Source organism: Schistocerca americana, chromosome 6 (genome assembly GCF_021461395.2).
Source record: "Schistocerca americana isolate TAMUIC-IGC-003095 chromosome 6, iqSchAmer2.1, whole genome shotgun sequence".
Taxonomy (NCBI): domain Eukaryota; kingdom Metazoa; phylum Arthropoda; class Insecta; order Orthoptera; family Acrididae; genus Schistocerca; species Schistocerca americana.
The window spans coordinates 81,627,602-81,640,064 of NC_060124.1; the positions used below are offsets into that span (position 1 = coordinate 81,627,602).

Genomic DNA, 12,463 nt, shown 5'->3' on the forward strand with positions numbered 1-12,463 from the left:
GTAGCTTCTTAGTATATATACTCTCTTATGAAATTTTTTATTAACAACCAAACCCAATTCAAAAGTAATAGCAGTGTGCATAACTACAATACTAGGAGAAAGGACGATCTTCACTATTCAAGATTAAATCTAACTTTGGCACAGAAAGGGGTGAATTATACTGGCACTAAAGTCTTGGGTCACTTACCAAATAGTATCAAAAGTCTGACAGATAACCAACAAGTATTTAAGAAGAAATTAAAAGAATTTCTGAATGACAACTCCTTCTACTCCATAGAGGAATTTTTAGATAGAAATTAAGGAAAAAAAAATATTAAAAAAAATAAAAAAAATAAAAAATAAAAATAAAAAAACACAAAAAAATAAAGTTGTTATATTAACTTAAGTATGTTGTTAAATTAACCTAATTATGTCATGTATTGGAAAATTCGACTCGTTCCATATCATTACGAAATATCGTATTCATGATCCATGGAACTAGTATTAATCTAATCTAATCTGGCTGGAACTTTACTTGTTTGACAGTTTTGTTGTTGTGCCTATCTGCGACTCAACAGCTCTGCTATATGACAACTAGCGAGCACGTGTGTTTTGTCTAATTCAAATGAAGGTCTTTTTGGACAAAAGCTTATGTGTTTGACAGTGTTTTTGCTGTGCCTGTCTGTAGCTCAACATCTCCACTGTATGGTGAGCAGCAATCTATCCTTTTCATAGTAATATTGTCATTATTCCATCTTGGATTTTCCATTGTGTGGGTAATAAATTCAGTTGTATAAGTCTCTAGTGTGACTAAAAGAGTTGTTCCAGGCAGGCCAAGCCAAAATCGTGAACTAATTTCTTGTTTATACATTTGTGAAGTTACAGGGTACTCTCAAAGTTGGTATGTTAAGGTTCTGTGGAATTTGGTACTGTTACGTTTGTGGTCATCCTCGGGCATTGTATGATGGTTGGGGACGTCAGTTAAGTTTGCTAATGTCAATACAGGTATGCCATATGGCTTGCCATCAAATGTAACCAATTAAAAGTTCCTTGGAGCAACTGCACAACAGTGATGAGTAAGCTATGTAGTATGGGGAAAAAAGGGATACTCCGTGCAAAGCAGAGTTTGTTTGATATAACTCAAGCAATCAAGTTACAGTCTAAACTAGCATTGTATCTTGAAGGAATAAACCAGTAATTAATATCGTTATTGAAAGTTGGTGTATGAAGAAAGCCTTTAAGAAATGAAAGGTCCAATCATAATATCAACAATTTAGGAAAAGATAGATTGCTACATACTGTAAAAAAGGCACGTTACGTTGCAGACAAGCACAGTTTGAGACACTTACACTTTATTGTGGCTGCCTGCAACCTAATGTGTCTTTTATATGGCAAGTAGCAATTTATCTTATCCTACATTGTTATATTCCTACCTGGAGTTTCCATTGTTTGAAAGTTCTGATAACAAATACACAAACATTTACATCAAGAATATTGGAACCCTTGCGAGTTTTCTCTGTATCTTTATATGTGAAGCAGAAAACTGTAAAACCGTGGAAGTTAAAGACGGCTGGGTCAGTAGATGTAGAAAAAGAGTGCTTTCAGGGATTTGGGGGGGGGGGGGGGGGGCGGAGTTAGATAAAATGAAGAAGTGAATAAAAAGTGGAAGAAAAAGTCCACATACAAAGTCAGTACTATATAAAGCTGTGATGCAACTGTAAAGAGTATGAGATAGAGAAAGAAGCAGCTGTTAAGAAAGGTTGGCAGATGCATGATGTATCAGAATAAAATGATAGCTGCTGATAAAATGGTGGGATTTGCAGTAACAGAGTTTGTAAAAATTGAAATTACAAAGTGTTGACTACCATAACATATTATTCTGTCCGCCTGCTTAGCTGGGTGGTTAATTGTTTGCCTCCCATGCAGTTGGCCCACATTCAATTCCCAGCTGGGTTAGGGATTTTCTCCACTCGTGGACTGGTTGTTGTGTTATCCTCATCATCATTTCATCCTCATCACCGACACAAGTTGCCCAGTGTGGCATCGACTGAAATAAGACTGGCACTCGGGGGCCGAACTTCCCCGAATGGGGCCTCCTGCCCTACAATGCCGTATGCTCATTTCATTTCATTTCACATATTATTCTGCTTGGTGTGGCAAGTGAGGTAAAAGTTAAGAAGGAAGAAGACAGAGGAACCAAGATTGGTAAATAAATAAACATAGCACCCTGAGATAGAAGATAAATAAAAGAAATCTGCAATAAACAAAAATGAGAACAAGTAACCATTCAGCCAAAACTATCCAAATTGTGGCACATACACACATGTAACTGTACAGAGACTTGAGTTTTGCACTTGAAAACTATGTCCTTATGTTATAAGATATGGGTTTCGCCTTTTTGCAAACGCACTGCTTTTTCTTTTTACTCAAACATGTTTCAGCACCTCTGTGCCATCGTCAGTGGGTCTTTTGTTTAATGTGTTAGCCACATAATCTCTGCCTTCCTTTTTACTTTACTTAGTACAGATGACATACTATTTACACAGTTTTTTATATAATCTGGAATTACTTTAAATGTATTTTGTAAGGTTCATTGTTGAGTAACTTTTTTTTAGCGTATAACCCCATTGGCGATGTCCCTTTACAGAGTGTAATGTTTTCATTTAAAACTTGCTGCCTCCTGCTATTGCCTTCTGTATGTGGTAATTCTCTTTTATTGTCAGTTTGTGGTATAGGCTATGGCTGGATTTCAGTATGTTTAAATCTGCTTCTATTGTAGTTGAGTGGTGGTTATGGACCATTTGGTGGTCAGCAAATGTGGTATGGGTGCTGTTACTTTTTAGGGCTCTGCAGTGTTCTGAGTATCTTGTTTTAAAATTCCTGCATGGTTGTCCTATGTATACAGACTGACAAGTGTTGCATATATTCCTGTTCTGTTGAATTTATCTGTGGGTGTCTCCTATGTTCTTAGTTTTGTCTGTGTTGTGTTGTATGTTCTGTGTCCTATTTGAAATCCCTGTTTCTTCAATATGTTGCCTATTCTGTGGACAATTTTGTTATTGTAGATGAATGTGTGCCATTTTGTTTTGTGTGTGTGTTGTTGTACTGTTGTCTTTTGCATGTGGTCATTGTCTGTATGGTATGTTGCTCTATGTTGTGTAAGGTTTTGTTTGTGTGTTGTGCTTTCGTTTCTTTTCTGTTTACAAATTTGTTGGTTTAATTTCTCTATCATGTTAGGCTTGTAACTATTTTCCTCTGCTATCTGTTTTGTTGGGTTTAGCTTCTGTGTGTAATTCAGTTTGCTTACAGGTGTTCTGTTCAATCTGTTGAGCATGAATCTGAAGCTAGATTGCTTGTGTGCCACTGGGTAGTTTGACAGACTATAAATGGTGGTGCTCATGGTTGTTGGTTTCCTGAATATTGTGAAATCATGGGTGTTGTTTACTTTTTGTACAGTGAGGTCCAGGCATTTAGTGTGTTGTCTGTTTCTGTTTTTAATGTGAAGTGAATTTTTGGGCGTAAGTTGTTTATTTCCTTGTATAGCTGTTCTATATAGGCGTGTGGTTCATCAATTAGGCATGCTATGTCATCGATGTAATGGTATCTTTACGTAACTTTGTACTTTTTTTGGTCTTATTATGTGTGTGAAGATCCTGTTCCTAGGTTAATATGTTGGCTAGGAGACCACTAATTGGTGATACCATTGGCAGCCCTGCATGTTGGAAATAAAATTATTTATTGAACATAAACTAATTTTGTGCTGTTACGGTCTTGACTAAGATTGCTATTTCATTAATGTGTGAGACTGATGTGTTTCCTTGTTGTTGTAGTCTTTGTATGGTGATGTTGATTGTTTCATTAATTGGAACACAAGTGTGCATTGATATGTCATCAAATGATAAAAGGCTTGCTGTGTCTGATATGTCTTGATTCTCTCTAGTAGTGTTTGTAAAAAGGCAGAACGCATATCCTATAATTTAACTGCAAATGCGGAAAGTAAGGATGAAAGCTGCAGATCCAAAAGATGAATATTTTCGTAAGTGTGTTCTTAGACCAATATGACTGACAGATATGATGTAAACAAGAATAATTTAGGAAAAAAAATAGCTAAACAGGGCCCAAATCCATAGTTTGCTTATCCTTGCTTATTAGTGCACTACTTTTGTATCTGTGCTTAAGCAGCTTTTCATCTGAAATGATGTGAGGTATTTTAATCACTATTATGGCTATTTCTTTGTTGAAATAGTAGCAAATAGCAATACATATTAAGTTTGTTCCCTTTTCGATTTATACTAGCCATAAAATTTTTTGTCTTCTTCCTCCCCCTCATCCAGTATTTATTTTGTATTTTGGTTTCCAATTGTGCTCCAGTCTATGGGATTAGCTCTCACAGTTGTGAAATCCCTTGTGTATAGGGACAGTGTGTTTATGACTGAGCTATTTGTTTTAATATAGTAACAACTATTTTCTGTAACTGGGTTTGTTAGAATAAAGCTATTATTTACTTAAAATAAAGGTAACACTCACGTGTAGCTGACTGATGTGCAGCACATAGAAATACACAACAGAAAACTAATTAGACCTGCTTCAGAGTTCTTTTCATAGCAGAAATACAAACACGCATGTGCACAATCACACATACACCGGTGGCTATTGGCATTTGTATATGTGATTTTGTGAGGAAGAGCTCAAAGGCTAGTATAAATAGTTTTCTGTTCCATGTTTGTATGTGCCAGGCATAAGTCAGCTAAAGGTGAGTGGTCACCTTTCCTTTATTTTATATGTTATTCCATCCAGAAATTGGCACTGTTGTTGTTATTTACCCAGTCTCGAGTTTAAAACAGCTGTCATAATAAAGAGTACTTCATGTTTACTGGTTTTACCATGTTTGATCATCTAATTAGTATAGTTTTCTTTTTTCAGCTCAACATTAAAAACTCACCATAAAATTGCTGTGCATTAGAAAATTATCAGTTTAAATTCCATTTTGAGTTCATTAATGTTGAAAGGATTTAAGTGGTGAAAATGTTAAATTCTAGATCACTCTACATTAATTATTTTTTGGTGTTGTGATTTTTTTCCCCATTCAGTGTAGGTTCCTTTGTAAAATCTTGCTTTATAAATATTCTTCCATTTCAATTCCCAAAATGATTTTTGATGGTTAGGTATAATAATCATCCTTTATTATATTATGCATCTATACATATATGTGTATTGAGGGATACTAAGATCACACTAACATCAGACTATAAGCTTTTCGTCATTGATATGATTTTCTTGAGTCTTTATTGGTGACTCTTGTAGTGTAATATTCAGAGGCCGTCCTTGGTATTCCATGCACTGTTGGTAGCTCTGTGGAGCACCTACTGTGTGGTTTAGGGACTACTTCTTTCAAACTTCAACCTCTGCACTCTGGCAGAGAAGTGCTTCGAACAAATAATAAAATTCAAACCAAATATTAGAACCAATACATAGAAACGATACATTTCTGTGACATTTAAACACTACAATGTTTGTAATAAAATTAATTATAGACACACTTGCTCATTTATAGGCTTCACAGCATTGCTTATGGAAAAAAAATCCTGAATTTAATTCAACTAAATACTGTACCCTCACAATATTTGCAACATTCATTCATAAATGCCATATTGTGCAATGTTAACTTCAGATAACAAAGCAATATACTCATCAGTGGAAACAATAGACACTGAGGTTCACAACTTAGTAATATATTGTTGAATATAATATCAAATCTCACATTATTTTAAGAGAATGCATAATTTTCAGAAATGGATGCACAACGGGTTCTTTTTAACTAAACTTCAATGATATTATTTCTTCAGTTATCACTTATACAAACTTTTTCAAACATTCAAAAAGCAATTATTACGATTATATGTTTCGGGAGTACAGTAGTTTCTGATATCCTCATCCTGTTATTAGGAAAAATTGTTAATTTTATGGCTATTTCTCATACACTCTTTTAACCGTACTTCATGTTAATTTGATGGTATTTAAAGAGCTGTTGTTTTCGTAAATGAGTCCGTATTTATAAAGGTTTTTTTACTTATTGATGCATTGCAGTGACATTTATAGTGAAATGTGTTAAATATATTTTGTTCTGGCTATCTTCATAACATTCATTTTTATTTTCCTTTATTGTCTGATATCCACATGTTTAATCATTTTCTTAGAGTAAAGGTTTCCTAAAGTAGATAACATAACTGATATTAGTACCATTATAACATAATCATTCTGTGATTGGTTATATATTTCATAACTAAGCTATGGAAATCACCAGTTTCTTTGTGTGCCTAACCACGTCTGAGCACTTCTTCCCTTGTGTATGACAAGTGATCATTTCGTCCTCGTGCCAGTTTTTACATTCAACAATTAATTATCCATTGGTATACTCGTGCTGAGACACCTTTGAGTTATGTGTAAAACCTGACATCAGTACGCATGTTACTCGGAGAATGGCTCTGATGAGTAAACTCACTAATTTGGGTGTCTCTAATGTGGAATGTGGTAATTGTGTTATGAGCTTTGTATTGTGTTTCATTATAATCATTGTTGTTGTTGTTGTTGTTGTTCCAGTATCTTTTAGTTATCAAAACAGGAACAGCTGACATGAAGTTGGTGAATACAAAATAGAAACTGAGGAATTTAGTGTTCTTAGAACTTCTTGTTCCTTCTGTGTAAATTAATATGAAGTAAACATGAGAACAGATTGATAAAAGCAGCACGGGTACATAAGGTAAATTCAGATGTGTCAAAAGGAGAACCCACTTGGAGAAGATTGTAAAATTATGAGAAGACTGGGCATCTGCTGAGTCAAAGTTCCAGTACTGCCAGCAGACAGATTTATAATAACAATTTAAAAAAAAATTCCTCTCTTTTAGGGATTGTTAGCTGCTTCATGAGGGAAGAAGGAGAGATAGCTTTGGGAAAGTGGGGGCAGGTCTCAGATCTCAGAGGCCCCAAAATGAGGGGAATCTGACCCCACTGAAGCGAGTGCAAGGGGGGGAGAATAGAGAAGAGAGGATGCCCCCACTGACTTGCCCCTTTATTCCCTCACCCTCACTTCATTGTGCTGAGCATGTGAGACCTGCCCACCCTTTCCCAAAGCCACCCCCTCCCCCCCCTTCTTCCTTCAGGAATAATCTAACTCTCCATTCCATGACTTACCAAACGGGAAAGTGCTGGTAGATAGGCATAATTAAAAAAAAAAAACACACACACACACAAAATTTCAAGCTTTCGCAACCAACGGTTGCTTCATCAGGAAAGAGGGAAGGAGAGGGAAAGATGAAAGGATGTGGGTTTTAAGGGAGAGGGTAAGGAGTCATTCCAATCCCGGGAGCAGAAAGACCTACCTTAGGGGGAAAAAAGGACAGGTATACACTCGCGAGCGCTCGCGCGCGCGCTCACACACACACACACACACACACACACACACACACACACACACACACACACACACAGGCACAAGCATTTCAACGTGTCTGTCAGAAGTACTGAAATTTTGTCTGCTGAGATTACATACTCACCAGCTGCCTAGTCAGTCACTTTGTGTGGAAAAGTCATTGGGAGCCACAGTTTGGCAGTGACACACAAAGGCCTGGGAGCAGTAGCAGAAATGTTTGCTTCATATGCCTTGTATCTTACTCCTGATGCTTATTTTGAGGGATTTTTCAGGATCTATACTGCTGATGCTACCATTCTACACTATTTATGCCCTCAGTGTCTGTCACAGTTACTAAGCAGAATATTTTCGTTCATTTATTTGTCAGTTCTGTGATTTTTTATGTAAGGTATTTAAAAGCTAAAATTATTTGAAAGAGCACTGCAATTTTTTCATTGTTCTCTTACCTTTTCAGGACAGCGTCTTGATGATATTCTCTGCACAGAATCCTGATGTTGTTAGTTTGTTTCCACAGTTTGCAACAGGTGTTGGTGGTGAGTATGCATACTTTCACTAGAGTATGTGGTATTTATAACAACTCACTGCTACATTTTTTGAATGCTAACCACTGTTCAGCCATTTTGTTGACAGTTTCTTAATAGCCAGAATATATTTTCTGCATGCTGTCTACTGAGATTTTATTCTTGACATCATCATCATCATCATCATCATCATCATCAACAACAACAACAACAACAACAAAAACAACAACAACAACAGTTTCTAGTCTCAGGAACATAAGCCTCACCATCTAGTCCTGTTTTCCCATCATCTTTCTGTGTTCACTCTGGTCTATTCCTCATCCCTTTTTTTCAACACACTCCTCCTCAGCTTTCAGCCATCTATTTATTGGTCTTCCTCTGCATCCTTCCTTTGCATCTCCATTTCATGTATCGTCTTGGGAAACCACTTGTTTTCCATTCTCTTTGAGTGCCCATACCATCTTAGCCTGCAAACAAGTGCTCTGCAAGGGTTCCTCCTTCACCCTTTCCATTACCCCTTCATTCCTCATTCTAACTCTCCTTGTTAATCCTATTGTACTTCTGAGGAACTTCATTTCACATGCGTGTAATCCGCTTACAACTGTCTTCTTCATTACCCATGTCTCAGCTGCATATATCAGTATTTGGAGCAGTGACTTCTATATATCACTTCTTTGATTTTTTTGTGGGATACCTTTGTTCCCAACCTAGGCTCCTGACATTTTTTACTGATCTCTTTCTCATTTTCCTCATGCTTCCCAAGTACTTGACACTCTCTAGATTCTACATTTTTCTTCCAATCCTTTTTGCACTTGTTGGTCTATATTCCTTTCTAGTTGTAACCAGGATCTCACTTTGTTTACGTTAAAATTGTTCACATCAAGTTTCATGACGTACTGCCTCACAGTTTCTTCCCAAGCATCCTAATCTCCTCCTCCCTGTTTCCCCAGATCATCAAGTCATTCTCGAAGGCCATTGCTTTCATTTTGTCTTATCCAGTTTTGTCTCTCACATCAAACATTATGTCATCTAAGACACAATGAAGAGGAAAGGGGACAATACACTGCCCTGTTTCACACCACTTGTTTTCTGGAACCAGCCGTTCTTTTCATTTCCCATTTTCACACAACTCAGACTTCTGTAGTACATCTCCCCCACTCTGCTTGTTGTCTCTTTTTTCCAATCTCTTCTTTTCTGCTGCTTCCCAGAACTTTTTCTACAGATGCTATCAGATGCCTTTTCTATATTGAGAATAGCCATCATGAGGTCTTCCCCAAATTCTTAGTGATACTCTTGGTATTGCCTTACTACAAATATGAGGTCAACAGTTGACCTCCCAGTTCTGAAGCCATTTGTTGTCGACTCTTGTTCAGATTCTGCTCTCCAGGATCAGTGTGACTCCCTTTTAGTTTATGCAATTCTTCCTACTCCCTTTCTTGGATATACGGGCAATTAGTGTTCTCTTCCAGTCTTTTGGAGTCTTCTCATTTCACACCACCCTCATGACACCATATAGCCACTGTTATTCAACCTCCCCTGCTGCTGAGTTTACTTTAGTGTATTATCCTCATCTCAAAGTCCATTTGGATTTAGAAAATGCTCAAAGTACTCCTTCCATACTATCTTCAGTGTCTCTTTGTTATTAACCTCATCTCCATTTCTATCAATCACTGTTGCATTCTCTCTTAAACCTCTCCTCTTACTTTTAAGCATTCCCTATAGTACTTTCTTACAAAGTCTCCCATGACTGTTATCTTTCCTCCATTCAACTGCTTTTGTAGTTCTTTCTCAAAGTCCCCTTCCTCTTGAGATGTGCAGCCCACATGAGGGGGCAGACACCTGAACCACTCCATACTTCTGCCCTTGTCATTATTCTAATCTTCATTATCCCATCACTTATTCTCTGTACCTCTTCTTTCAGATCATCCCTTACAACTCACGTTCCCTTTTTTCTTTGTTCATTTCCAATCCAGTAACATTAGTAATCTTTCCTCAGTTCCTTATTGCCTTATCCTTTCCATTCTCTGTCTCCCATGCATAATGTATCCAGCTTTCTCCTTTCCATCATATCCACAATCTCCTCTATCTTTTTGTTAATGTTCCAGTGTTGAAAGTTCCAATTCAGAGTCTGTTTTCCTTGCTGGGTTATTGTCTTTTATATTCATCCTTTCTGAGGCTAGTTCCCTTGTTGAAAGCTGGTTGTTGATCCACTGTTGGCTAGCTAGGACTATCACTGCTTCTTGACTCATGTTTGCAGTAACTGAGTAATGGCAAAACTATCTTAAATCATCTTGAAATTTATTTACCTTTTTGTTAAATATTACTTAAAGTGAGACAGGGTAGTTGTAACACCCTCACCTTCTTTCAGATGTGTAGATCACATTAAGGGATGATTTGTAGTACCTAACACTCAAATTATGAGGAATCATAGGTCGATTAAAAAGAGAAGCATTGTGAAGCAATTAGACATGAGATTTTTATTAATACTTTGTCATCACACAGTTTTGTATTGTGTGCCACCAAACAAATGTTTAAAAACAAGACAACTTCCCAACAAATATTTATATTGCTTACATTACAGAGGAGAATCCAGTCTGTAAACCGAGAGCATGTTGGTCCAAGACAACATTTGGCTAAAGAGCTTGAATAGAACTGAAAATGGCTCAAAGCACTAGCTACTAAGTGTTTATTCCATTACTTCTGACACAGCAATTGCTTCCTACATCGTTCGTACAAATGAATATGCTTTCATCTGCTACAATACGATTATGGAGGTTAAGCTACATATGTTGAATACTGTGCATACCCATGTGTAATATAATTTGTGTGTGTGTGTGTGTGTGTGTGTGTGTGTGTGAGAGAGAGAGAGAGAGAGAGAGAGAGAGAGAGAGAGAGAGAGAGAGAGAGAGATAAATGTATGACACAATCTGACTATGTACAAAATTTTAAATTCAATGACAATGCTATCAAAAGCCCACAGATTGATAAATCTATAATTTCTGTTTTTGTTTTTTGTATTTTTCTTTGTGACTGGAACATTGTGATTTTTCTGTTTTATTTGTCTAACTTAATTATTTTGTTTTCTATAATACTCTTTCTTCTTCTTTACTCCTTTGCAAAACTGGTTTGTGGCCTCATTACATTTTTATGTCCTCTGTCACATTTGTTAAAGATTTTTGTTTTCTTTGTTCCTATTTCTTTTTCTATTATGCCTTTTTGATTTGTTGCCACGTCCCTCAAGTTCCAAAATCATGTATACTATTTTCTGTTTAATTTAGAACAATTTGATATATTGCCTTTTTTACCTTTCTTATTAATTACTGCTCTTTCAAATGTTTTGATGCTATCTCTAGGTATTCTTAGTGTGATTGATCAACTGTGTACTTCCGGTGTTCGCCCAAGTCAACAATTCCATTTTTATGAACAATATTTCCATGATTGACCCAGTCTCTTTTTTAGTTGCTGTAAGCTATGTAGCTGTGCTTAATAGCTGCCCAGAGTCCCGACAAAGCTTGCAGCACCTGAAGATGATGACAGTGTTGGTCATCCAAGTTTTGTTTTAAAAATGGAATCAACTCAACTGTGCACATGAAGCAGACCTTCAACTGTTTCACTACTGTTTCCATGTCATTTTACTTTTTCCTCATCTCTTGTTACTGCATACCCATGAGGTACGATGCTCTTGATACATGTATCTGTCTCTACCCTTTGCCCACTACCCCATATTATCTCTTCTGATGCCCAGTTATTAATTCCAAGAAATCAGATGCACATCCCTGTAATCTCCCCATTCTTCTGCTAAGCATTTTCCATAAATTTCTTTCCTCATCTGTTCTGAATAGTGCCTATTCATGTCAGATAATACATTACATGCTCACTAGACTTACAAATTTCCTTTGTAATTACTGATTTCCAGTTTTTGGCCTCTGTCTCCTCTGTAGATAATATTTCACTTCTATACGCATTAATTGAAAAACTGCCTTGACACTTCTGTGACATTACATGACATTAGTAGCACTTTTTGTTGAGAAAATTCTTCTTATATTGTGTTGATCTGCTTCTGCTTTCTTTCTTGATTCAGTTGTATTGTGTGACTGTGATACTTTCCTTTGTGTCACTTTCATATTTGTTTTCTTTGTTTTTAAACCAGTTTTTGTGCCAAGTTACCATTACATACCATAATTTTTCTAAATTTTCCTTACATTTTGCTAGGACGCGTGTGACACCTACCAATCTTACGTTTGTATCTCTTCATTTTGGAGGACTATTCCTGTTTCACTTCTTTCTTTGCTTCTCCATAAATCAAAAAATAGTGGTCATAATCTGCCTCCACACCATCCTTCCTTCTTAACATAACCTTGTCTCATTTCCTACTTTCATTACCCATCACTTTATTTTTGTAGGCTACCTATGTGTCTGCTGGTATGTGTCCCATTTTCCTTAGGATTTAAAATTTGGTGCTTGTCTCTCCACATCTCTCAGTTGACTCTTGCTCTGCATTTCATGGTCATTTCCAAATATCCCTTTCTTCTCT

General features: G+C 36.6%; 1 protein-coding gene across 1 annotated transcript in view; it reads left to right on the top strand.

Moving 5' to 3' along the window:
- LOC124619972 (lysosomal-trafficking regulator) overlaps positions 1-12,463 on the top strand; it is a 594,456-nt gene that overhangs the window by 291,080 nt on the left and 290,913 nt on the right. Inside the window, exon 26 of the mRNA XM_047146635.1 lies at positions 7,863-7,941. Within this exon, the coding sequence (XP_047002591.1) occupies positions 7,863-7,941 (79 nt within the window). The remainder of the gene's footprint in view (positions 1-7,862; positions 7,942-12,463) is intronic.